The sequence below is a fragment of the Argentina silus genome, assembly GCF_951799395.1.
Source record: "Argentina silus genome assembly, chromosome: 5".
Taxonomy (NCBI): Eukaryota; Metazoa; Chordata; class Actinopteri; order Argentiniformes; family Argentinidae; genus Argentina; species Argentina silus.
The window spans coordinates 12,616,627-12,644,126 of NC_139659.1; the positions used below are offsets into that span (position 1 = coordinate 12,616,627).

At 47.7% G+C, this 27,500-nt stretch overlaps 2 protein-coding genes across 2 annotated transcripts in view; one reads left to right on the forward strand and one right to left on the reverse strand.

Moving 5' to 3' along the window:
* The first annotated feature begins 4,213 nt into the window (after positions 1-4,213).
* Positions 4,214-18,832, forward strand: akna (AT-hook transcription factor). The gene is made up of 24 exons (XM_083670030.1): positions 4,214-4,365; positions 4,597-4,741; positions 4,989-5,110; positions 5,243-5,952; positions 6,063-6,327; positions 6,569-6,643; positions 9,085-9,235; positions 9,359-9,486; positions 9,616-9,675; positions 9,789-9,907; positions 10,134-10,305; positions 10,598-10,785; positions 11,014-11,196; positions 11,482-11,731; positions 12,209-12,312; positions 12,619-12,935; positions 13,196-13,355; positions 14,131-14,283; positions 14,482-14,636; positions 14,886-15,017; positions 15,867-16,019; positions 16,270-16,368; positions 16,501-16,660; positions 17,197-18,832. The coding sequence occupies exons 1-24, from the start codon at positions 4,252-4,254 to the stop codon at positions 17,471-17,473; spliced, it is 4,392 nt and encodes a 1,463-aa protein (XP_083526156.1). The 5' UTR covers positions 4,214-4,251; the 3' UTR covers positions 17,474-18,832.
* A 226-nt stretch (positions 18,833-19,058) lies between these two features.
* stxbp1a (syntaxin binding protein 1a) overlaps positions 19,059-27,500 on the reverse strand; it is a 29,591-nt gene continuing 21,149 nt past the window's right edge. Inside the window, exons 15-19 of the mRNA XM_083670332.1 lie at positions 27,427-27,500; positions 26,942-27,043; positions 26,721-26,806; positions 25,262-25,416; positions 19,059-20,735 (exon numbers count right to left, since the gene is read on the reverse strand). The exon at positions 27,427-27,500 is cut by the window's right edge and continues 36 nt beyond it. Of these exons, the coding sequence (XP_083526458.1) occupies positions 20,653-20,735; positions 25,262-25,416; positions 26,721-26,806; positions 26,942-27,043; positions 27,427-27,500 (500 nt within the window). The 3' untranslated portion in view covers positions 19,059-20,652. The remainder of the gene's footprint in view (positions 20,736-25,261; positions 25,417-26,720; positions 26,807-26,941; positions 27,044-27,426) is intronic.

Genomic DNA, 27,500 nt, shown 5'->3' on the forward strand with positions numbered 1-27,500 from the left:
GGAGTGGACAGCATTTTTGTCAGCACAGGGATGCACCAGATGTCCAGTAGACTATAGCTGCCAGTCAGTGGCCTCTGGGTAGAGAACCTGCTTTACCTTCTCAACTTTAAGTCAGAGATATGATACTGGAGATGTGCATGAACATAACCTCATCAATCAATACATCCTGTAATGGCTTATGGCTCCCCCTAGGGGTGCATGTAGATCATTGAAGGCACTACAAATAATTTCAAGGAAACTGAGGAGATGCTGCCCTCTTGTGGATATAACTGGTATCGGAACTGTCAATCCTAGCCAAGTCCTGCCTCCAGGCGCCAGAGAACCAATCGGTGCTCTGCTTTTGGCGTCTTGTTTGGTTTTGATGATAACTTTTCCGCCTGCAAAATCAGCGCCACGCTTCGAGGAATAATTAGCTGAAGAGCCTTCACTCTCTCCTGAAAGTGAAATTGACTGTGTATTAGCTACACTTTCAAGTGTTAAATAGACAGAATGAACTAGTCATCAAAGTGTTATCTACTTTGGCTAAATGTGACTACTCGACCGATATTCATGTGGGTTGGGTGAGTAGAGAGAAAGTGATTTTCTTGATCATGAAAGAGACTTGACTCTTGCCAAGTATTCCATTTTCAAATGTTCTTTAATAAATACGAGTAATGCGTTGTAAGCACTATGTGCAGAATAGATGTATCATCTTCCAGCACTAACATTACACTTAAATCATTGGATGAAGTCGTGGTTTGTATCCATCGTCGCTTGGTGACATTGAGGTGGGTCTTTTTCTAGTTTGTATGCGGTTCTCAAGGCAACCAATGCTGCTGCTTTGAAGTCTGCCGATCGGCTGCCATCTCGAAGTCTGTTTTGATTCCCTGAATCGTCAGCCTTGGATAGTACAGCTTCCCCAAGCATAGGTGAGGAATACTAAAAACACCCAATGCTCTTGCTGTAGCAAGAACGTGTGTGTGTGTGTGTGTGTGTGTGTGTGTGTGTGTGTGTGTGTGTGTGTGTTGTGTGTGTGAACTAACCCTTTGCAACCCTTTGTCATTCTCTCACTACCTGTTTGGGATTATCCTGAAAAGACCTTGTTCAACCTTGACAAACTGGAATAGTTCAAGTCGTATAACTCTGCAGTTGTTGGAATCTTTCAAATACTTGTTATCTTGAAAACAGGGGTCTCAGTCTCTTAGCTCATGCACTGCTGTGATAGTATGAGCACCCTGCAGACTCTGTTCTGTGTCTATGGCCTTATCTGTCCCCTCGCTGCCTAAGAAGATAAGCCTCCGTTGCTTAGTTAGTGAGTTAGTAGGCCGTCTTAACAAACTGGGCTCTTAGCTCAATGTGGTTCATCTCCCGAGGCTGTATAATAACAGAAGCAGCAGAATTCTCTGGTCTTCAGCCTTGGAAAACTGAAAACTGTTGCTTTTGGCTGGTTTATTTTGACGTCTGTACGGACAGCTTTGGGAGGGCTATGAGTCAGGGGAGAGCGTGGCACAGGCATTCATTACCCTCTCTCTCCCTCTCCTGTGTCTTCCCAGACACAGTGCTAGCTCCCTTGTCACCCTGAGGATTAGTCTTGTCTGTCAGCCTCCTGGGGAGATGTGTGTGTGTGTGTGTGTGTGTGTGTGTGTGTGTGTGTGTGTGTGTGTGTGCGCCACTCTGGGTATAATACCCCTGCACTCCTACCAAAACAGTGCTGTAGAGTAACACTCTCTCCACTCAGGCCAGCAACAGGTGAATCCTGTCTAGTCCTGTCTAGTCCTGTCTAGTCCTGTCTAGTCCTGTCTAGTCCTGTCTAGTCCTGTCTAGTCCTGTCTAGTCCTGTCTAGCCCTTCTTACACGCCACCAGGCGGCTGTTTGGCTACGATAGAATGTAGCAGTTCTAACATGCACAGTGACAGACTCTCATCTTTAGATTACTATAGAGTTAAAAAAAACAAAAAAACATTTACATCATGCGTGTGTTTGTTACACACATACAATAGTAATGCATTTTATTAGTACAGCGCTTCCACGACACACACAAGCTATTAGCATATGAAAGGAGGAGACCAAGGGACGTGTTACTTGTTCCACACTGAGAGAGTGTGCTGTTTGTGTCCCCCACAACAAAGGGGTGTGTGTGGGTGCGTGCGTGCGTGCGTGTGTGTGGGCGCGTGCGTGCGTGCGTGTGTGTGGGTGTGTGCGTGTGCGTGTGTGTGTGTGTGTGTGTGTGTGTGTGTGGGCGTGTGCGTGTGTGTGTGTGTGTGTGGGCGCATCCAGAGAACAAACTGGTGGTGATGCATTTGTGTCTCAGATTAGAGGCATTGCTCCATTTGTAATCTGCTTTTGGTAATCTGGGACATGATGAGGACCAAGATGCAGCGACCACTTTTCTTAATGACTCTCCCTCCTGCTTCACTCTCTCAGTGTCTGTGCTGCACAAACATGGTTCATTACAATGATTTGTTGTGCTCCCATTCTTCTAACAAATCAGGTTAGAAAGATGCTTGTGTCTATTATTATGTTATTATTATTGTTTCCTCATTTTGTATTCATAATAATATTACACTGCAAATTGATATTGATTGTTGAGGAGTTTTCATGACATTGTATATTGTATATATTGTACATTGTGTACTGTATATACTGTATATTGTGTACATCTAATTTGATTTGAACAACAACAACAACAACAACACAAAACTGCTAAACCTGAGCCAGAAATCTCCAGCCTGTTCTTCTGAGACTTTGAAGTGCATACTCTAGGTGACAAGTGTCCCTCAGCAGTGCACAGATGCGTCTAAAGGTGCCTCTCTATCTCTCCTTTTCCACGCTCGGCCCCAGAACGTTCTCTCATTCGCCATCTCTGTCAGTTCACTAGGCAGTGCTGTGAATGCTGATTGGCTGAAGGGGGTGAGGCGTGCTGCATTGAAGCCTGTTGCGTTCAGAGAACTGCGGGGGTTTGGGCTTGGTGTTGTGGGGTTGCTATGGTGACGGTCAACTGCGGCCCCAGAGCTCTAGGCCCGAGAATACTTGTACACACTCGTACTCGTACTCAGACTATTACACCAGTGGAGATAGACATCAGCGGATGGGCTCATTGTAATGCATGGAATGGTGTCAAACATGTGCTTGATGCTGTTCCTCATTCCGTTCCATGCATTACAATGAGCCCGTCCTCTGATTTCTACCTCCGCCAGCCTCCCCTGTTGTCCACAAAGGCTACTCTTGTTCAATCACACACACCCTCATGGGTTAGGGTTAGGAGTTTAGGAATATTCCTCTGGTATTATCCCCTGTGTTCCCATATCATTGTCTTAGGAACTGCAGCAGTGGACACAATCTCACAATTTAGCAAATCCCATTCCTTTAGGCCAGTAGACCTTGATTGATGTGCTAAGTGCTAGGCTACTGAAACATGGAAATATGTTCATTTCTTATTTATTAAAGTGATCAATCTTTCTGAGAGCATCTCTTAAGAGTCCCCCCACCCACCCACCCACACACACCCACCCTTTCTGTGAGGGATTTCCCATTATAAACATTATGAAAATGAAATATTCAGCCCAGGGAGGAGGACACATGGTTATGTTGTGATTGATTTGGATGCTTTGATGTTTCCAGTGGGGAGCAGCTGTGTGTGAGGGGGAAGACAGGGTGTGCATTGCCGTGGTCTTTAATCACAGGTCATTAGCGAACGCTGACGCTCTGCATTAAACGAATGACTGCCTTAAAGAGGCTCTGGCTGCGGTCTTCACTGTGCTGAAGTCACAGCTGCCCCAAGAAGTAGGGTGCTAGGGAGGATTGCAGTATTTGATTCTTCCCAGATGTGTGTGTGGGTGTGGGGTGTGGGTGTGTGTGTGTGTGTGTGTGCGTGCCTGCGCAAGTGGGTGTACTTAGCGAATTAAATATTTCTAACGTTGGGAAAGTTAGGAAGTCAAAAAATTTTTTTGGACAATCATTTGTATGTGTTTGTTTTCAGGGTCTGCATGGCCTTCTAGGAGGTCCAGCTACCTAGCAGAGACCATGTGTGACCCGCTCTCTCAGACCTCTACAAGACTGAAGACCGACAGGTTCTAGCTCCACCTACAGGCACCTTATACCAGCTGACTGACATGCCCTGCAACCAATAACCTCTCAGCAATGGCTTTGGAGGCGGGCTTCAGAGGAGCACCAGGCTGAGGATCAGGATGCTGGGAGCCACCAGACCTGGCAGAGACAGAGGTCAAAGGTCAGAATCTGAGAGGAAGTGACAGTTAGAGAGCACTAGTTCTGATGGAGTGGACAGAAGGCAGCACCACGGCAGGGGTTCTGTTCTGGACCCCTGCCCCAAAACCCACCTCGCCTGCCAGCTCTGTGGGGTCAGAGGTCGACTGGGGGGAAGAGGAGGAGGAAGGGGACAGGAATGAGGAGGAGGAGGAGGAGGAGGAAGGGGACAGGAATGAGGAGGAGGAGGAAGAGGACTTCCACAGCCACATGGATGAGAACGGCATCATCGGGCTGGAGGAGGCCTTGGAGAACGTGGGTCTGGGGGGAGAGGAGGGGGAGGAGGGGGGGAAGGGGGAGATAGAGGGAGAGGATGGACCACCCTGGTCCCCTGGAGCCCTGGACCCAGAAGAGGGGTCTCCTAGTGTGGCAGAGGGGCTGGGGCTGGGGCTGGGAGAGCCTCTGGAGGAGCTGAGCTATAACCTGAGTGAGCTGCTAGACTCTGAGCCTCAGTCCCAGTCTGAACCACCAGGAGGAGACCCTCACACGCTGTCACTGTGTACGTCTCAAACACACATCTATTTCTAATCCATTTCTGCTGATTTTGTGTAATTGTGTATGCTTTTCAGCAGTGTATTTGAGGCTAAAGCTTCTAAAACCTTCTAAAATCTTCATCTAGAGGATGACATTTATTTATCTGGATATCCCACGAGATAGAAATATAATAGATGGTTGTATAAACACAATGAAGGCTGTGATGGATACATCTGAAAACTCTTTTCCATCCTTTTCTCTTTGTCCTGTAGACGAGGATGTCCAGGGGGGCAAGGACAGTGTGGAGATCTGGACTGAGGATGAGGAGCTGAAGCAGAACGATGAAGAGGAGCAGAGCTGGGTCATACACAGACAGGAGCTGGAGCGTCTCCCAGTGAGAGACAGACAGCTGGATATGACCGAGGGAGAGGAGGAGGAGGAGGAGAAGGAGAGAGAGGGAGAAGGGGAGGACAGTGAGTCGCACGGACACACTGACATGTCCTATCATGGCAGAGCTGGGGCTGAGGCTAGCTGGGATGAGGGCCGTGGTGTTGGAGGAGAGGAGGAAGAGGAGGAGGGCGGTACCATCGGCAGTTACAGTGCTGACCTACTAACACAGGCCAGTGAACACTCAGACAGAGATCAAACAGGGTTAGGAGAGAGTCTGTCTGGCAACCTCCCCCCCCTCTCCCCCTTCATCCTCCTCCACACACCCCCACAGTCTCCCCCTCCTCCCAGAGGCTCCGCCTACCCTCACCTCCGCCACCTCTCCTTGGAGGAGCTGGCCAGCGTTCCCGGGATCGAAGCCGAGACGTTCCCGGCGTTCCCAGAGAGCCTCCCGGAATCCCACCACAGCAGCAGCCGGCTCAGCCACGCCCCCACGCCTCATTGGCCACCTGAGTCCGAAGGGGAGGAGCTCAAATCCAGGGCATCCCCTTACCCAGCAGCCATCTCTCCTGAGCGGTACGAGCAGGTGACGTATGGACTCAGGGAGCAGAGGTACGAGGGGGGTGGAGACCCCCAGCGCCAACGTCCGTCTCCCTCCCCGAGGAAGATGAGACAGCGCTCCCCTGATACCCCACGATCGAACGCAGGTTCCCCACACAAAGCCTGGCTCTCCTCCTCCCCAGACTCCATCCCCCATCGCAGCACCCAGGACAGGGGCCAGAGGACGCTTACGCAGAGCCCCTCCAAATCTCAACACCGAGGCCAGGACCCAGAGGCGGATGAGAGCAGGTGAGTGGCAGCAGACAGTCTAGATATGGCCAATTCACTTAACCAGTCAATCCATCAATCGAGTTTGGTTTCCCTTGGCTGACTGTGATCCGGTGTTCTTGTACTGACAGGAGAGGCCCGCTGAGCTACCGCACGCCCGACTTCTCCAAGGTGGAGCCCAGGGTCCGCTTCCCCAAGAGCGGCTACACGCCCCCCAGGAGCAGGGAGGCCCCCAGGCAGAGGTCCCTGTCGGTGGAGCCCCCCCTGGTCTTCAAGTCCCCCGCTGACATTGTGAGAGAGGTTCTGATGAGCAGTGCGGACGGGCCCCCCACCACCACCCTGCCAGAGGAGTTCAGATGCCCACAGCAGGCCAGCACCCTGGTGCAGCAGCTACAGGTAGAGGGGGAGGGAGAGAGAAAGGGAGGGAGAGAGGGAGGACAGCACCATGATTATTTAACTTAGGCCTCGAAGGCAAACAAGTGTCTGACATGTTGATACGCAAACACACTAAAACGTAATGGTGCTCTTATTGATTTCCTCTTTTATAGCTTATGTTTCGAACTCAGCTTTGACTCTATTCCTGTCTCGTTCTCTCTCTCCCTCTCCCTCATTCTCCCTCCCTCCTTTTCTCTCATAGGAGGACTACAACAGGCTGCTGACCAAGTATGCTGAGGCAGAAAACACCATCGATCGTATGCGTCTGGAAGCCAAGGTAGTGTGTGTGTGTGTGTGAGAGTGTGTCTCAGTGTCAGTGTGTGTGTTGCTACTGCTAATCTCCAGTTTGACTTTGAACACACCTTTATCGTGCAAATTACCAAGTGACAGGCCTCGATGGTGGAACACCTCGCCTGTTAAGTAACTCAACAGCAACAACAAAACAACTGCTAAGCTTGAGCCAGAAATCTCCTGACTGTTCTTCTGTTCCAGTACAGTGAACACTCCTCCGTCTCCTCTCTGGAGTGGAGTCTCTCGATGAGATGAGAGAGGTTATTTTTAGTTTCCTCCGTTGTGCTTCTAAAAGCAGGCTGTGTGGAGGAGAGAACACAGAGGACCGAGGGCAGATGCTGGAGAGAGGGAAGGGGAGGTCAGAGAGCCTGGCTCTTCACAAGGCTGGATGATTATAGGCTGCTTCACAAGGCTGCTAGCCTCTATGTACAGAAGAGTAGGCCAGCCAGTAGCCACTCAAACAGCAGCCTCTGTGGTCAGGCTATTCTCAGTGCTCCGGCTGTGGGTCTGTGGTTGAAATGAAAGAATGCGGCACTGGAAGTGTGTTATTGAGCTGGAGCTGTGAATGCCCAGGACGGTAGAGAAACAGAGTTGTAGAGCGGTTGTAGCACACGAGGGAGATTTTTATGAAGGGTTTTTTATGATGCTCCTATTGCTACTGCATAGAAGAAACGTCACAGCTTCTGGTAGTAACCATAGCTGTAGTACTCAGACCTTACTAACTATAAAAATATATATATATACTGTATATATATCTTTCACAATTGCTTTTGTATGTATAACTGCACTTAAGAGGGTAAACAAAGACCATTTAGCTTAACACGGCTTAGAGTTGTATCTGACCCTGTGATTGGACACACCCATGACATCCCCTTCCTGTCATGTGTTGACATGGCAAATCATGTGATCTTCAATGCAAACTCCACTGCTTCCATGTTGTTGTCATGGAGACAATCACGTGTTCTGTTCAGATAGATGCATGACATGCAACAGGAACTGATGTCATGGTGGCCCTTGGGGGGGGGGGGGGTCTTATCATGGCCAGATGGACAGTGTAGTCTCTGCTGTAGTCAGGTTCACACCGCAGCAGTGGCTATTTACTGCATGTTTCCTCTGTGATGATAGTTGTTAAAACAGCAACAGTCTAGTTCCTCTCCTCCCATCCCCTCCCCTCCTCTCCTCCCATTCCCTCCTGTCCTGTCCTGTCCTGTCCTGTCCTGTCCTGTCCTGTCCTGTCCTGTCCTGTCCTGTCCTGTCCTGTCCTCTCCTCTCCTCTCCTCTTCTCTCCTCCTCTCCTCTGTCTTGTGTTCTTCCTCTAGCTGCACAGAGGTCTACTCTTAATACTAATTAACATCAGTTTACCCCCCCTCCCCCCCATCCCCTTCTCCTCCCCCACCCCCTCCTCTCCTCCTCTAACTACACAGCCATCTGTCTCTCCTCCTCCTTCTGCAGACATATTAGCAGATAGAGGGAGGGCCGGTTTAACCTTAATCCTGTAACAAAAACACAGCTGAAGAAGCAGTTTGTATGTATAGTATGATAAATGACTTATGTTCCTGCCTTTTTTGAAGTATCAGAAGGATTAAAACCTAGCATTAGCCTAGTGTTAGCCTAGCATTAGCCCAGCGGTTGTGATTGGCCCAGAGGGGGTGTGCGTGTGCGTGTGCGTGTGCGTGATGAGACTGTGGTACTCAGACACACTCGGGGAGGTCAAGCAGGGGTCATTCTGATTTACTGTCTGAAAGGCTTATCAGGGAGGGGCAGTCACCCTGTCAGCCATTGTGTGTGTGTGTGTAATTGTGTGTGTGTAATTGTGTGTGTGTAATTGTGTGTGTGTAATTGTGTGTGTAATTGTGTCTGTGTAATTGTGTGTGCGTGCAAACGTGCATGTATCTGCAATACACTCCCTTATTACATGGTCCAGCCCACATAGGCTATTTTCATCTCTTCCACACAGAAATTAGCTTTTTTGTCGGCTTAATGACCTTCTATTGTCCCTGTGCTGGCTTCTCCTGCCTTATTCACAGTGTCAGTAGGACGCAGTAAATCAGCCAGTGTTAAAGGGGAGGGGGCTGGGTAGTGGGAAGGTCATATCCAATCAAACAGAGCCGGGAGTGCTTGTGATACAAACCACAAAATGGAGGTTGTGTTAAAGACGAAGGGCAGAGGGCTGCAGGTGAAAAGATGCTCTGACCCTTTAGACTTCCACTATTATAAAAAAAACTTCTCACCACCACTTGTAAGACAGTGTATTCTCATTGTGCTGTGACAGTTAACGAAGGTCTTGAGGTGAAATACAACACTATTGGTATTCATTTACCTTCCTGTCTCTATCTCTGCTTCTTATGGAACTCAAACTCTTTCGCAGGGATGTCAGAAAACCGATGTCTCTTCCTCTCTTTGGCCTCTGTCTGTCTGTCTCTCCAGGTGAGCCTCTACTCTGACCCACCCAAGCCCAGTCACTCTGTCCAATCAGGCATGCTCCACGAGGGGTCAAAGGTCATGACTCTAACATTCCCCCAAGCTCAGAGGGCGGAGTTCAGCTCTGCTCACCTGAATGGACAGGGTGCCTACCAAGGTACGAGCAGCCATCTTTGTTTTGTATCAAAAAAAAAAAAAAAGAGCTTACACTTCACTACAACGGTTTGCTCTGCTACTCTTTGTTCTGAAGCTGAAAACAAAATGTCTGTCTGCACAACAGGGCAAACCGGAGGCTCCCCTGCCCGACCCTCCTCTGCGGCCTCCACCTCCTCCAGAAGCCTGGGCCCCCGGGTTGGAGAGCAGCTGACCAAGGCCCTCTCCAAGCAGGCAGAGAGATTCCTCCAACAGGTATCTGTCTTTCAGAGCTTTGGGTTGTTTTTATGGATGAAAACACAATAGTGGAACCGTTTCAACTTTATACCGATGTTCTGATGTTTCGTGTCATGATGAAGTCCTGGTGTTGCCTCTCTTCTTCAGGTGGAGACGTTTGAAGAGGTCCTGAGGAGAGGAAGACTCAAACCTTACAAGCAGATGAAGGTCTGTACCGTTCACTTACACTGAGATTCAGTCCTCCACTAGCAGTTGTAGGCGCCTAGTCTCCAAATAATCTCCATTCAGCATGGATAATGTGAGTGTGTTGTCTCTGTCAGGGTCTCTCTCAGTTGGTCCAGGGGCAGGACTCCCTAGAGAGGGGTTACCTGGCAGCACGGGACCAACACAGACTCCTCCAGCAGACAGCCAACCAGCTCGGTCCATTCGACCCAGACAGGTGAGGCCAGATACTGCAAAATGACCTAGGATCTTCATGTTTGAGGTGTGAAATGAAGTGGACTTTAGGAATTGAATTGACAATACATGCTCTGTACCCGTGTGACCATGTCTGTGTCTGTGTGTGTGTGTGTGTGTGTGTGTGTGTGTGTGTGTGTGTGTGTGTGTGTGTGTGTGTGTGTGTGTGTGTGTGTGTCAATGTGTGTGTCAATGTGTGTGTACAATAGGGAGTTGGAGGGGCTTATATTCCAGTGTGGGATGCGCATTGAGGAGCTGAAGGAGCAGGTGGAACAGACCGAGCAGGACCGGCCCACCTCGGAGGCCCCCCCTTCTCCACCTCCTCACCCCACCCCCCTCTACGTGCCCTCTGGGGGCAGAGAGTCCATGCCACTCCCTGAGGTACCCATGACACCAGCGTTTGTGGACACACCACTGTACAACACAAGAACTGGAGGCCTGCCTTTCTTTGGAAGACACACATGATGATACCGTAGCATGGGAATGTTTGTTGTGTAACACAGAAATGTTTTGACAAATCTTGACAGTATTATCGGTAAACAGTTGAGTACTCAGTACCCCCATAGCATCATGCACAATTATGATGACAGATGACAGCTAAATCTGCTTTGTTCCTGCAGTCAGTGTTCTATTTCAGCTTGTTCATCTTTCCTCTCTTCTATTCTTTGTCCAGAGCCCAGTGCTCCCTCTGGCTGGGGGGTCTGGGGGGGTCGTGGGGGTGGAGGTGAGCTCGGCCAGCGGAGAGAGCGAGGGAGAGGAGGGAGGGATGGAAGAAGAGGAAATGCTGCCGTCCCTCCTCCTCCGTCCTCTGAGCCACAAACACAGATGTGTGGAACAAGGCTTCAGCTCTCTGATGGACCAGTGAGTTTCTCTTAAAGACACTGAAGTACGGATTTGATGTTATTACATAACAGGGGTCTGTCAACACAGGTTTTCACTTTCAAAATTTTGTTTTTGTAATTTAATTTTGTATTGATAGGAATGCAATCGAAGAGTATACTGTCTTATGGAAAACCTGTGAGTAACTTCGAGGACACATTGAGAGAGATGTACTGTAATTCCACCCTAACCGATGCCTCTCTCTTCCAGTTACGATCACTTCAGGGAGCTGCCCAGACTCCTCGACCCTGGAGGTCTGAGGGAGGGAGTCAGTGACTCCCCAGGGGCCGGAGGAGGAGCAGCACACTCAGGAGATGAGGGGATGGGAGAGGGACGGAACCACAGGACCGGGAGTGAGAAGAGTGCAGAGAGTCAGAGAAGTCTCCCACGGAGGTGAGTCTGGACTAGAGTGGAGAGGACTCTGTTCTCCTAAACACTGCTGCCTGGCTTCTACATGCTATTATCTCTAACACTCTAAGTTCTAGAGTGGGGGTGGCAGGTAGCCTAGAGGTTAGAAAGGCCAGCCAGCAATCAGTAGGTCACTGGTTCGATCCCCACCCCAGGAGGGAGCCGGATGTGAGCTAAAACGCTCCAAACAGTTGGTTGACGATTGATTGGCAAATAAAACGTTGTTTGTTTGTTTGTTTGATTGTTTGTTGTATTCATCTGTGTGAGCAGACAGCCGACGGCAGATCAGCAGGACTCTCCTAGAGTTCCAACGGCGAGACCCAGAGCTAGCCAATCAGGTCCACCCTCCCCAAAGGCCCTCAGCCAATCCCTTGCATTTCCTGGTCAGCTGGCCAATGGCAGTAAGAGGCCAGAGGACAGGAAGTCTCACAGCAGCAGCCTGACTAGTCTGGGGGAGAACGCGGCGTCTGAGAGGAGAGGCACCAAACTGCATGCTGGGAGTAGGAGAGCGCCTTCTCAGGTGAGTCTAATGCAGCTCCCCTTCAACCTTGTTATACCTGGTGTCCGCTGTGAATACAGTAATTCAATCAAAAGGGCATCCATTTGATATGTCTATATCAAAGCTTTTCCCAGCAAATGGTTCTGCTAAAGAAATTGTTTAACTAATTTAGTGCCGAGGGTGAATAAAGTCGCCCAAATTGTAAACGTTCTGGAGTGCCAAGGGTGACTTTATTCACCAAAAATGTATAAATGATGATGCTTCATTTTGTAGCCAATCAAAGTATTGTTGCTAGGTAAATACCACATAAAACACTTGGCACTCTAGGTGGTGAGTGTTCCAGAATTCTTTGGCAGTTGGTGAATTAATGACTATGGTCTAACTGGAAGCGCATATTAGTGGTAGTGAAGTAATGAATTTGTATCCCTATTTTAGCATTATTCTATGAATCTGAGGAAATCAAAACTAATTTCTCTCTCTCTCAACGCTGTTCATTAGGATGGGATCATCTCACCAGAGACAGACAGTGGCTTTGTTGGTTCTGAGAGCAGTCGCCTGACTCCTGCAGGTCCCAGTCCTCTCCACCAGAGGGCCACAGCGAGGTGAGTTGCTGCTCCTCTCTCCTCCACCCGCAGTTACAATGCTGTAAATCTCACAGAATATCACATCCCCCACCCCCGATCTCTCTCTCTCTTTCTCTCTCTCTCTCTCTCTCTCTCACACACACACACACACACACACACACATCTGCAGTGTATTCATCCCCCACAGGGTGTTCCCCCATGTAAACCCATTCCCCTGTGTTGTTGCTATTTACCTAGTAAAGCCAGCTCAGTGGTTCCATTTGAATCTTATCAGTGCATTTCCTGTCTTTGTTTTTCTTCCCTCCCTCCTCCCTGGGTGTGTAGCCTGTCAGTCCCACAGGAGGAGCGCCCAGAGAAGCCCCACAAAGCCCCAGTCCCAGGGCCTCCTCTCCCCGCCGCCCCCTCACAGAGACCCACCTCCCTGGAGCTCAGCGGTGGGTCTCGTCTCAGCAGCCCCAGCCAGGTCCCACGGGGGTCGTCAGGGAGAGCCAAAGTCGGGGGGGAGAGAGAGAGGAGAAGCACGTCAGCCTCCAGCTCCCCCCAGCACTGGGCCACCACGACCCCCCAAGCCTGGGCAGGCCGGACCCACCAGCACTGGGCTGGCAGTGGGACCAGTGAATTTGGACCAGACAGTGACCACAGTGAGTCCACATGTATTTGTCTGTGGCTGTAGTCTGGAGGCGTCGTTGTTTATGAAATTGTGAGATGGATGAGAAGGGAAATGGCTGTTTTACCAACGTAATACTGTCTAATCTGAGTCTGAGAGAGCATAGAACATGAAGGGAGGCAATAGAATGTGTGTAGTTAGTCATTATATAACTTGATCTCTTTTCCACTTTCAGTCCCTTTTTTCCCTCAGTAATCATCTCCTCCATCTCTCCTCCACCTCTCCTCTGTTCAGTCCCCACCGTGTCAGGGGAGGAAGAGGGACAGAGTGACCGTTCCACTCACCAACCGACCAATCCCCAGCGCAGCCACCGGCCAAGGCCCTCCCCCACTGCACCCTGTCACCATGGCGATCCCCTCCAAGCCCAGGGCCCTGGTCAGCTGACGAGTCGCAAGTGAGTCTCTCAAGCAGCTGTCATGGCGATGGTGGCGCAAACAAGCCAACAGTAGATTTATGGCTTCTATTGAAAAGGGTTGAGCTGAGCTTCACTGCGGTAAAACAGAAAAACACTCTCTCTCTCAGCTCATGTGGTATTTCCTTTGGCAACTCGCGATATCATCTATTGGGAATCTGTTAGACTGTCAGGAGCTGTTTTGACTTTGCTATACTGGTTGTGTTGGTCAGTTGGTCTCTGTCTCTCGTGTGTCTGTGGACTGGGGATATCTCCCAGGGTGTTATTTCATTGGCTGTGATTTGATTGTATTTGTAATGCCTCTTCCTTGCACAGGTCAAGTCTGGTACAGTACATGAAGGTGAAATGCCAGACAAACGTGTTTTCATATTCTGTGTTGTCTCGTTTTGTTACAGAAATGGAAGCTAATAAGTCTGGAGACTCAGGGAGGTACATTGTGTCGCTGCCCCTGCATGGTGTGACATTGCATGAGTCAGATATCAATATCCATATGAATGAGTTTGTCTAAAAGGATGTTTTTTTTTTTTTGGTTTGGTTAGTCATCCCTATGAACCACTCACTGGGTGAATGTGACGTTTTAAACCCTCGTACCATTTCATTCAGTGGACACATTTAAGTCACTTTTATTGAATGACTTTGAGTTCGGGAGGCACCACCCTTTCACCACGGATGAGGTTCAGTAGAGGCTGGCAGAGGTAGAAATCCATCAGCCTCCCCTGGTGTAGTTGTTGACCTCTGGTGTCTGCCTCTGTCCCAGTGAGGCCCTCCAGTCTCTACAGGCAGAGGTGACCAGACTGAAGGAGCGGCTAGAGGGAAGTCTGAGGCCCGCCAACTTACCCAGCCCGGTCAGAGCGCCCCCTTCAGCCCAGGGGGACCACACTCACCCTCTCACCTCCACACCTGGCATTAGGTGAGCCTTGATAGGGATGTTTGATGGTCGTTGTGGTTAAAGTTGTCACAATGTACACTACAGTATAGGGTTGCTTCAAAATGTTCTTCTCCCAGTGGATATAACCCTAAACCCTAACCAGTGGATATTTCCCTCATCTCTCTTTTTCATTGTGTGATGTTGATACAATAATGCTTTGGGTGCCTCTCCTCCTTTCAGGTTTGCTCAGAGAAGAAGGGATGGTGGTAGAGAGCAGAGCAGGGAAGAGAGGAGGATGGGAGAGGAGGAGGAGGAGGAGGAGGAGAGGACTCCCAGGCCAACTCCTAGCAGAAGGTCGGCCTCTGTGCCCAGACAGAGACCCCAGCTGGACATGAGTGAGTTATGATCCCGCTGAGAAAGTCATTACACAATACTGAACACACACTTCCTTATACTCCACAGTTTTAACTGACTAACAACGACATGTTCAAGTTCAAGTTTCATTTATTTGTCATTACATATACACAATTTACAATGACAAGTAATAAAAACTATAATAGAAATGAATGGAGCAGCAGGAATGTTGCTGGAAACCAGTGTTGTGGCGTCATACAACATGTTGATCTTGGCTGTTCCATCTCCAGCCACAGATTCGGAGCAGGCCCAGTCCACGCCCAGACCACGGCCCTCCAGACGTACCCCAGAGTCCCCTGCTGGGCGGGCAGGCAGCCGCGGCAGAGCAGAAACAGTCAGGAGCAGAGGAGGGGCCCATACCAGTAAGACAGACAGCATCACGGTTTAACACTGGAACACATCTGCACAGAGAGAGCTACTACGTCTGTGGACAAACAGAATACTGTTCATGTCGCTGCAGAATATGATGTTGGTTGTGTTTTTTCACTCGGTTCTAATTGAAGCTGTATGTCGAGTAAAATAAGTCTTGGAACAGACGTTTTATTTAAAGTGCATTTTCAGTCTCAATATACACTCACTTAACACTTTATTAGGAACACCTGTACACCTTCTCATGGTGGAGGTGGTGTAATGGTGTGGGGAATGTTTTCTTGGCACACTTTGGTCCTGTTAATACTAATCAATCATCGCTTGAATGCCACAACCTATTTGACTATTGTTGCTGACCAACATCCCTGCATCCCTTCATGGCCACAGTTTACCCATCTTCTAATGGCTACTTCCAGCATGATAATGCACCATGTCACAAAGCAAAAGTTGTCTCAAACTGGTTTCATGAACATGACAATGAGTTCAGTGTTCTTCAGTGGCCTTCCCAGTCACCGGATCTGAATCCAACAGAACACCTTTGGGATGTGGTCGAACGGGAGATTCACAGTTTGAAAAAGCACCTGAAAAATCTTGCAAGATGCAATCATGTCACCATGGACCAGAATCTCAAAGGAATGTTTCCAACATCTTGTGGAATCAATGCCATGAAGAATTGAGGCTGTTTTGAGAGCAAAGGGAGGCCTACCCAGTATTAGTATAGTGTTCCTAATAAAGTGTTCAGTGAGTGTACTTCTCACAGAGAGAACAAACATATAGAATGTATAGACTTGTATATGATTCGTCTAAGAAACGTTATTGGAGTGAGCTGTGTTGTATTGCAGGGCAGCAGCAGCAGCAGTGTCCCAGAGCCAGTGTGTGTGTCCGAGTCTCAGGAGGGAGAGATGAGCCTGACTCTAGAGGGCGCCAGGCCCCAGCCCCCCCTGTGTGTCCATGGTGTCCTCCAGCTCCACACAACCCTCACAGACACCCCACACGTAAGGATCTAGCTCTCATTCTGCACTGGACCTGGGGTTTGTGTGTCACTATAAAGTCCTGGGCACACTGGCACTGTGCCTTGCTGCCTTGTGTGTTGTCTGGGCAGGGGGGAGGGTAGAGCAGAAGCCACATTTCCATTATAACATAACAGACTCATATAGTTGTATTGTTTTGCATTGAGATTTGATTTAATATTGTATAGTTTTGTTCCTTAATCTTTCTTCTCTTTCCTTTGAATGATGGGATCAGTAGGGGGCAAGACTGCGCCCATGCAGACCGGGCTGCATTCTCATCACTGTCCACTGTGTGGCAGGTGTGAGACACGCGCTAACACAAGCACTGAACCAGGTTAGAAAACAAGCCAGTGCCTCAGATCATGTCAACATGTTTTATGACAATGCTTTGAATTATAGACTTTTATACCCTTTTAACTCAATGCCCTTTTCTGACGACGTGTCTGTGATTGTCTGTGATTTACAGAACGAAGGATGAATAGAGACTCTGGCCCCACCCCCAGAGGCAGCCAGCCAATGAGCTCCCCCCACAGAGACGTGAGAGGCGTTTTGTTGGCAGCGCCGCCCCCTCCCGTGCTGGGCAGTGTGCCGCTGGTCCAGTGCGTGCCAGTGTGTCCGCCAGTTCTGTAAGTACACGCCTCTCTCTCTCTCTCTCTCTCTCTCTTTCTCTCTCTCTCTGTGGAAATGATGAAGTAGCCATTAGGTTAATTTGTCCACAAGCCCTCTTCATCTTCTGCCAATCTTAATGAAATCTCTCCGAGCTGAGGGACAGACTCACCAGACTCACTGTACTGAGTAAGCATACTTTTATGGATGGGTGTTTTTTTGACTAGCTTCGCAGATGCATTTAATTAATATCTTACATTGAAACATTTTGACTTGAGAGAGAGGCACTTACATTTCACATAAATCCTCTAATGCTATAATCAGTGTGAATGTTTGATTCACACAACCTGCAGGATTCCAACTGAAGTAAACAGCTTTAGTTTAGTTTAGTTTAGTGGACGCTTTAAAAACACAGTATACATCCAAAATGATACACTTGATTAAGAATCATAAATAAATAAATAAAGTCAACTACTTAAATTTTCCCACGACTGTATGTAGTATGAACAGACTGTGTTTTCTGGAGTGTTGTAATATGAATCCGTCCTCCCTACAGGTACTACTCCAGCCCTGTAATAAAGGCCGGCCCCCCTCACCCCCAGCCCCTCTACCTGTCTCTGAGCGGGGGCGTGGCCTCTGGGGGCAGGGGTCGGCCAGAAGTCAGAGTTCACTCTGGGCGTTCCCTCTCTGCGGACCGGCGAGATCTGAACAGCTCACTGAACCGGGCCATCGAGGCGGCCCGCGGGATGAGGACCGCCACCAGACGCATGGCCCACTCCCTCGCCACCGGACTCCACCATCAGGGGGCACTGTCTCAGTCCTGCATGGACTGACCGGTCCACAGCCACGGCAGGCCCCCGGACACGACCACTCTGACCACATGGAGGTCTCTACATCTGGGGGAGTGTGTTCACTTAGAGTGTGGTGCAATAGGGTAGGATAGGAATGTGGAGTCACGTGAAGCAGATGTATTAGGCATCACAGGCTCTTTTCACAGGCCAGGTATCTCTGACACAACGCCTGTTATCCTTATATTGCCATTCTGAGGTTGCAGGCAGTGTCTGTTGTTGTCCAGCAGTGAAGTGAACTGTAGACCCTCAAGCATTTTGTTTTTAATCCTCCATCGTAGTAAGGCAGGATACACTACACACACAGTTCACAGCTGTAGGTCATAGGGGAAGTGACGATTGTAATCTCAGGTATCATATAGAAATAATAGGTTTGCAGTTCGACAGCTGTAACTGGGAGCCCCTCACAAATGAGTGAACAACAGTTAAGTTACAACCACAATGAATTTTCCAATTCTTATATGAACCATGTCTCCATGGGACAATTTTTTAACATGATATAGACATTATTGTTGGTTTTGTATTCAGTTGTGTGAGTGTTACTATTATTATCAATCTCAAATTATTTTTTATATGTAAATGTCTTAAATGAAAGTGCATATAATAATGGAAATTGCTGCTACGCATCTTCAGACAAGGAGATGAAGGGCCACACATACTGTAGTTTTTCACTCCATAATTTATTGATCATTCATTGTTGTTGTTTTTTTTATTGTTTTTTGATGGTTTGAGTTAGGTTAGGTTTACAAAGAATTTCAGTGTTATCAGTTGTTGAAGTTGGATACTCTAGCCTGCTGTGCTAGGCAATGAAATAGCCATCCATATTGAACCCCCAATGTTGGAGTTGACATCAATGCACTGTAATAACAACAAAGCTACTGTGATACTGAATGTTCAGTAATACTGTGATACTGATGTTGACTGTTCAGAAATACTGTATGAACACCATCCTGGCTTCTGTTCTCTGTTGGATGTGTGTGTTCAAACAGTATGCAATATGCTCATTAACATACACAGTAGTTGTAATATCTAATATGTTTGATGTGAGACTTTTCTAGTTGTAATCATGTCATACGGTTTGTTTGATAGCTGATATCCATGTATCCATGTGTCATTATAACTATCAGGGAACTATTTGATCAAATGAATACGATTATTTTTGTAGATTTAATATGGTCTTCGACCTAGATTTTGTGTTGAGCACAAGAAGATTTCAAATATTTTAATGATTTTTTAAAATAATACTTTTTGTACTTTTGTACGATGATTGGTTATCAAATTATTTTGTTTGTAGCAAATAATTTCTATTTCCTGCTTTGGAGCCAAATACACGTTGGTGTTGAATCAGAGTGTTACTATCTTTAATCACTAAAAGTTTGTATGAACCTTAGGCAATACTGAGCCTAGTCTGAGACTACGACTATCGGAGCTGTACTCTGTACACTGTACTGTGAGTGTGGTGGAGGGGAGGAAGGATAGATGGTGAAGGAACGATGGAAACATAGAAGAAACAGTGTACAAACGTTCTGAGTCTCTCTCTTGTAATGGAAGCCAATTTATTAGACAGCCTTAGTACATCGGTACACATGAAGTATACTTTTGTTTGTGCTTCAACACTCGCAAACATAGAATCCCAATAAGTTAAACAGGTTTAGGACAGACTAACGTTTCGTTTATTAATCTTTTTTTTTTTCTTTGATAAATAACTTTGATATAAATTAATTCAATAAAGTGGACCTATACAACAGCAAATGATAATAGAAAAACATAAAAACAAAATAAGCGTTCACAGGAAACGCGTAGTGCAATATACAACTTGTTTGGCCAGGAAAGAGGGATGAAAAGAAAAGAGATAAACGAACATTTGAAATATTGGGGGTTAGATTTCTTTGCAAAGCCATTCACCATTGGAAGATTTAACATTGCACCAGAAGAGAAATTAACAGACAGACAAACAAAATATAGCTATTAGATATTTTTCCCAGTTGACCACTACGGCTACAGCTAAAACATCACAAACACATGTGGCTTCACATTGGCATTTTTTTAAAGGAAATGTTTCACTACTTCACAGTCAGAAATATCACCAATCAACAGTGAGACGCTAAAACATCAACATATGGCATACACAACAAGCTACTCAGTGCATGGCCCGGTTAAACATCGTTACTAACCAATGATATAGACTTAAGAATCGGACAGGATACAATACTGAAATACAATCGGCCCTTTAGGAATATTCTTAAAACGTTTTGCAAGCATTGGCCATTTTTGACACTAAAACGTGAATTCTCTCCAGAGAACGGAAAAAAAGGAGGTGGTGAGTAAATACTTCCAGTCTCGTGGCTGGAGGAGGAATGACCGGTCTATCGTTCGGTAACTATCTACAGTCACTTCCCGTTCTAGGGTCAGTCTAGCTGTTCGTCACCGGCTAGGTCCCGGACACGAGTGTGAGTTCTCACAAGCTGTCAGCGGGATCAGCCTGGCCTGTCCAGAGACAGATTCCTCTTCTGTCACTATACCATAGCTGGCCTGTCGGTTATTCTCAGGTTGCCAGTATCGTCACACTAATCGCATCGTACACAGTCACAGTCCGCATAATGTTCAAGCATGCTACTGATACAAACATCTTGAACAGCCAGGGCTCTCCCCGAAAAGGCCCATGATGGAATATATTGCATGTGAAGTGATATGATTTAATTTTTCTGCATTGACTGCACCCTGCATCGAGAGCGGTCCACATCCCTCCTCCACCCACTACCCAATAAACTTCACACCAATAAGAGAACCAAGGGAACGAACAGAGAAAACCTTTTACAAATTCTAGCAGGTTTCATAGCATACAATATTACATTTGGTACTTTCAGTTTTAAATGGCCTTAGTTGATATTTAAACCTCTTTGAATAAGTTTTATTATTTGCATCCATTGTAAAACATGAGAATACTTGCAATGAATTATTTTTCTTTGTTTCAACATATATATCTTTTTTTTTCATCAATGCTGTCATTGTTTTTTTTTTGCTTTTTTTTCTTCTCGAGCAAGATGCATACACAAGTAAGGTAGGATTTAGGGGAAGGGGTCTGGTCTGGGGAGGTGGACGGGAGGGGGGGGGGGGGGTTGAGAGGACAGGAGAGGAGAGAGGAGGACTGGGGTTGGGTGATTTTAGCTGGCCACTTCTTCGTCTGGTTTGTTCATGGTCTTGAGTGTCTCCAGGAGGTTGGTGGGGGTGAAGACGTGGGTGGATCCTGGAGAGGCAGAGGACAGGCCAGGCACCGAGGGGAACACAGACACAACGCTGCATTAGAACTACCCTTGAAATACGAGGCTCATGGGAAAATGTGTTTTCAGCTCTTGCTATGAACGCTTAGATGTAGACACTGAAATGTTGAAAATTAGGTAAACATAAGAGCAACCAAGGAGTTGAAATCAGTCGACAGCCAGCTTTTGAAAATGTGTTGGTTATCATAAGTAAGTTATTTACAAGGGGTAAGGAAATCGTAACAGGTTTGTGATGACATACTATCATACTACCTGCCAAATGTACCATTATACATGCAACTCTGTAGAGTTATATACATTATTTCAGACATGGAGGCTTGTGGATCAACACTGGTCAGGGGTGACCAATGACCACGCACCTCGACCAAAGCACTGCCAATCAAATGTAAGCATGTGCATATGACCTCAGAGGCTTCTATCACAATGCATGCAAACATCAATCTTATAACAATATGAGGAAAATAAGTAAAACCCCAAAAGAGGAATGTACAACACAAAAAGTCTGTAAGCAGCTTTCTGTTCAGCCTTTCTCTGATTTAAAGACATCAGGGAAATATTTGCTGATTTTGCCTGCATTTGTGGGTGAAAAAGCAAAATTGAAAGCTTAAAATAACAGCACTACCAAAATATGAATAAGCTGATTTTTTTTTTCATAGCTGAAGACACATTTCAGACACAGTATCAACTTGGAAGGTACTGGACAGGAGTAAAGCAAACATTTGTCCAACTAGTTTGTCACTAATCGAATGTGTTGATGGCTTACCTCCATCTTGGACAAACCATGGCCCTCGTAAACCAGGGCAAACAGAAGGACCAACGTTTTGATTTACTCCCCACACCTACTCAACAGTATTATCAGTAGTATCGTTACCCTTCATTGGTTTGTTTCTGAGGCAAAGCTGCATGTTTTTCCTCCATTTTGGCTCACCAAAGACGCACATTCAATTGAAGCTCAGTGAATTGAATTGAACAAGCCTGCCAGTTAGGTACACACAGCTCACAGCTGAGACAATACAAGCTATCAGGAGGGCTGGTTGATTGCAGTAAATAGGCACAGGCAGAGACAGGAGAGAAGGAGGTGAGTCCATCTGAAGTTGGGTCACCATGGTGATGCAGGCATCGTGGGTGTGTAGGGGGTGGGGGTGGGATTTGGTGTGGGTGAGCAGCACTCGTCACAGATCAACTTTGGACTGGCCTTGCCTAGTTCTCTCCTGTCTCCTGGCGTCCCAAACACACAGCTTTGTGGGCCTCTGGCCAGAAACACAACATAGCGAGCGGCGTTTCTCCCCAACGCCCACTAGATGGATACCAAAATATACCAGAACAGAAACAAACTTTTGTTTTTTTTGGTAAATAAACGATGGCTATTTGGTTCAGGAAGTGTTGGATGTGGCAGTATGTGGTAAAGCTGACATACTGCACATGGTGATCGATACTAACACAAAGAAAAACAAAAAACATAAAACCAAAAGTTGGTTCAAAAAGATATCGCTTTAGCAGATAAGCAAGAATGAGATGGATGTCTTTGACTGTTGTGTTGAGGGGCATCTCTAACAAAGTGACAGTGTGGGCAAAAATCACCTAACAAGATCAACAAGACAAAGAAAATCCCCAATTTAGTCAATGATGTGGTTGTTACCGGAACATTTACGGTGTTCCAAAAGTAGACCTGTAAGTTCCTACGCTATGTGTTCCTGCCTCTACGTTCTAGAACGGATATAGGTCGATTCTATAGAAGGTCTAGAGAAATGGAACTTGGTCGAACATGAGGAAGAGAGTGAAGAGGAGGGGAGATAGTGAAAGCGTTTTTTTTTTTTTTTTTATGAGGTGTCGCATCTTTTCTAGGTGCTAAAGCATATCGTAGGTGAACATTGCTACATTCCCAGTGTGGGTGTCTGCAGAGAAGCACTGTAGGAGGAGCCACCAGGTCAGAGAGAGGAGCGATTGGTATCAGGAATAGGGGTCCATAGATCTTCAAAACGAATGGGGCCGATTCAGAGGCTAAGGTTGTGAGGTGCAGCGTTCTCTGCAGACGACTCCTGGGTCATGTAAGCATGTGATGTCTGGTGGTGGACTGAGAGAGCGTGAGGTGGAGGAGAGGGGGAGGAGGAGGAGGACGTTGGAGGATTGGGAGCAAAAAATAATCATAAATCAACTAGAATCCTAGAAATCCAACATCAACTCAAGGACCTCTCCTGAAAGAATAATTATAGATTTTTTTGGTTAATTAGAAAAAATAATTAAGACAGGAATAAAGTAAAAAAGATGGATCTCGGGGGGTAGATTAAATCGGCGCCAAAATTCTGGGAGAAGAGGGGGGTACGAGACAAGCTCAGAGTGCCCTGGGAGGGCAGAGGGGCAATTTAATCCACCCAGCTGAGATGATGGGAGGAGGGGAGAGGGGGGATGGGGGGGAGGGGGCAGCAGAGATGGGGTCAGGTCTCCTGTGGCATTGACACTCAACACAGACTTCACCACCCAGAGGCCTCACAGACAGGTAACACACGCCCCATTCTACCTGTCTGCGATCTCTATTGGCTGTGCCAGTCACACATGCACACATTTTGATTGGCCGGTGGCCTGCAGGGGGGAGGGGGGGTGGGGGGGGGAGCCTGAGGTGACTGGGCCATGCAGTGAAGCAGGAGGCGGACCCCCATCCCTGAAGGTTGGGTGGGTGGGTGGGTGGTTGGTTGGGGTGAGTGGGGTGGGGCGGGTGGGTGGGTGGGTGGGTAGAGGGGGAAACAGTCGTGAGTGTAGCAAGAGGAGGGCGGAGGGAAAGAGAGCCCTTGTGCTGTGGGGGTTCAGAAAGGGCTTCTTTGTGCGGCTGCCTTTACTTTGTCAGAGTGTGATTTTCTCTCTCCCTCTCCCTCCCTCTCTCTCTCTCTGCCTCACTCGTCTGAGGTCTGCTCTGGGTCCTCAAAGGACACCCTAGTGGACTCTCGGAAGTCAGGGTGCTGCAGGTCCGTTAAGAATTTGGTGGGGGTGAGCGTGTGGGTGGAACCTGTGGAGGAACAGAGGCGGCTTCACCACTCATTTTGATCACATGCCATGTGCCACGCCACGCCCCCACTCTCTCTCTCTCTCTCTCTCTTTCTCTCTCTTTCTCTCTCTCTCGTCCTCCACTTCTCTGCCATCTCGAAAAAAGGGGTTATACAACTCAAGCACACAACACCCCCACCCACATGCGCGCGCGCACACACACACACACACACACACACACACACACACACACACACACACACACACAGACACATGCATGCACGCACACATACACGCACACACAGCACCCCCACATGCACATACACACACACACACACGCACACACACACACACACACACACACAGACAAACACACATCGGGACACACAGAAAAAGACATGGCGTAGCTGCAATTCAAAGACAAAAGTGTTTTAGACAGAACAAGACTGAATCCAAAGCAAAAGCATAGCACAGCAAAACAGACGAGACAGACTCTCTCTCTCACTGAGGACGAGTACTGAATAACTAGACAGAAACCCACTGGAGAAACAGAGATAGCTGTCCGGAAAACACACCCAAAAGGGACTTTACTGTGCTGTACATACTGTAAATGTCACTGCATATACATGTAGAACAGGTTGGATATCAAGCAATACAGTATCACCTTGTCCTCCGAGTCACACTGAGTGTTATAGCAAGAAAAAAAAACGTGTGTGTGTGTGTGTGTGTGAGAATCCAAAAGTTAAGAGGTGATTGTGCTGAAGATATTGACGCATTGGTGGACCACTTGATGTTTTAACAGAGTATTGTTGAGGGTCTTCTCTGATTCATCCTTGGTTTTTATTCACCTTTGGTCAACATGGAAGGGAACAATATTGGCGACGAAGACACGTTTGGATATTTGTGTCCTGCTATGCTGACCAAAATGAATGGGAATGAATCCGTACAAAGTACAAGCGTTAGAAGGGTTTGATCGTCAGTTTAATAATTACGTCGAAAGGGGGGGGGGGGAACAAAGGTGTTCAAATGTCATAATCAATCATAATCAATATCAATTTCAATCAACTACATGTCCATCTACAGTACCAGTCAAAAGTTTGGACACACCTTGCCAAGAGTGTGCAAAGCTGTCATCAAAGCAAAAGGTGGCTACTTTGAAGAATCTAAAATATAAAACATATTCTGGTTTGTTTAACACTTTTTTGTTTACTACATAATTCCATATGTGTTCCTTCATAGTTTTGATGTCTTCAATATGAATCTACAATGTAGAAAATAATAAAAATAAAGAAAAACCATTGAATGAGAAGGTGTGTCCAAACTTTTGACTGGTACTGTATGTCAATATGTCTTTGCAGGTGGGACTGTCCTAGTAGCAAACACCATGGTAGGGTCTATGGTTCTCGTATAGACGTCACATGACCCCTAGCCTCCTCCTAACCGCCCCCCCCCCCCCCCACCCTGTCTCCCCTGTCGGCCTGCGCCCAGTGGCGCCCCCCGGTGGCGGACTCACCGATGATGGCCTCCCACTTCCCGTTGGCCTGCGTGACCTCGTAGGCGCAGCGCATCTCGCTGAAGGACACGCCTCCGATGATGAAGACCATGACGCGAGGGCCGGTGCGGTACTCTCCGGGGGTCTTGTTCTTGTGCCAGTGGCCATACCGGGCGCTGCCAGGGACACAGAGACACACAGAGAGAGATGGGTCAGTGTCTGCATGTTAAGGCTACTATGAGGATAGATTAGCTCTAGGTTACATGTTATAGGCTATAGATTCTAGGTAGGAGTATAGACTAGAAGTTACATCGGTATGGTTCTGGACTACAGGTAACATGTAATGGTATGAAACTGTATTATGGTGTTTGATACCATTCTTTATTCCGTTCCATGCATTACAATGAGCTTGTACTCCGATTTCTACCTCCACCAGCCTCCCCTGGTGTATGTATGTATATACGTTGGAGGCGCACACACACACGTCTGGCTGTGTGAGATTAGAACGTGTGTATTGGCGCTATGGAGGAAGGTGGGCACAGACATGGTCTTTCTCTCACACACAGACACACACTGAGTTCCTCTGTGTGTGTGGGAGCTGCTCACTTATGTAATGCACCTGCCTTTGTTTCAGGTCTTGCCCAAATGAGTCAATATTGTGTGTGTGTGTGTGTGTGTGTGTGTGTGTGTGTGTGTGTGTGTGTGTGTGTCCTAATGAGTCAATATTTTGTGTATGTGTGTGTATGTGTGTGTGCATGCATGCGTGTGTGTGTGTGTGTGTGTGTGTGTGTGTGTGCTTGTGTGCTCTTGTGCGTGTGTATTTGGCATGGGCATTCAGGATGTTTACTAAAGCGGGCTCAGGTAATGGAGGCTGCCTGTGGATTCTCAGAGCTAGTGCAATGTGTCAACACTCTCTCATCACTCTCTCATCACTCCCCGGTGCCCCCCCCCACCCCCCCACTCCCATCCCCATCCCCATGCCCAGAACTGGTAGTGTGAGGATACAGATACAATTCCCTAAGCTGGCTGCCACAGGGCTGCGGGCTACCAGAGTGAATTGAAAGCTCTTTTCCGTGTTGTTTTATTAAAGGTCACAGTGTTTGATTGGTGGCACAGCCTTTGACTGATTTTGTTGTTGAGACATCGATGGAATCTGTGGTTGGTCCACTCTCCTGCCAGTCACTGCTCTCAGTCCCGCCCCTTTTCCTTTCTCTCTCTCCAAGAGAGATTCGTAATATTGATCTCCCCACCCCCCCCCACCCGTCCCCCACCAGAGCACAAATTAGTATTGATCTGTGATCCTCCCTTTCTCTCTATTGAATCTGAATGGGGCTACTATCATACAATAAAATCCCACCGTGTGTCTGTGTGTGTGTGTGTGTGTGTGTGTGTGTGTGTGTGTGTGTGTGTGTGTGTGTGTGTGTGTGTGTGTGTGTGTGTGTGTGTGTGTGTGTGTGTGTGTGTGTGTGTGTGTGTATACCTGACTGCAGTGGTGCTGAAGGAGGCAGAGGAGCGGGTGGAGATGTAGGGGTAGTGCTTGGTGTCCAGCTTATCTTCAATAGCATCCTGCAGAGAAGGTTAAAGTCAGCCAATACCCACATACAAAACTGTAACACACACACACACACACACACACACACACACACATACACACACACACACACACACACACGCACGCGCATGCACATGTGTCCAACTGACCTCCATGATGTCCTTGACCAGCGGTGTCCAGCGGGACAGCTGATAGGTCTGCTCACTCACACGCTCCTTCCTGTCCAGCTTCTTCCCTCGACGGAGAGTGGACTACAGACAGACAGACAGACAGACAGGCAGGCAGACAGACAGACAGACAGACAGGCAGGCAGACAGACAGACAGACAGACAGACAGACAGACAGACAGACAAACAGACAGACAGAGAGTTAGGGAGAAGGAACATTGAGGGAGAAAACAGAAGGAGAGATTTAATTGCAATAGAGTGTTTGATTGGAGCTCCTGACAGACTGTGATCATTGTTACTGTAGGTGAACAGACTGTGAAGAACGCAATGACAATCTGCAAAGTCATCGAACAATGGAACAGAGAGTGAGGGATAAAGAGAGAGAGAGGGGGGGGGGGGGGGTAGAAGGAGAGGGGAGAGTGTTTGCAGGTGTTATAGGCTAGGTGTCTAAAACCTCGCTGACTCACGTCTGTGATGATGGGCACGCCCAGGTGGGCCATGTTGGTGATGATCTCACTGTCCTCTGGGGGGATCTGGGCGT

Coding starts and splice junctions, on each gene's coding strand:
- akna (XM_083670030.1), top strand. CDS start 4,252: ATGGAGTGGACAGAAGGCAGCACCACGGCAGGGGTTCTGTTCTGGACC. Junction 9,487..9,615: donor CAGAGAGATTCCTCCAACAG/GTATCTGTCTTT, acceptor TCTCTTCTTCAG/GTGGAGACGTTTGAAGAGGT. Junction 11,732..12,208: donor GTAGGAGAGCGCCTTCTCAG/GTGAGTCTAATG, acceptor GCTGTTCATTAG/GATGGGATCATCTCACCAGA.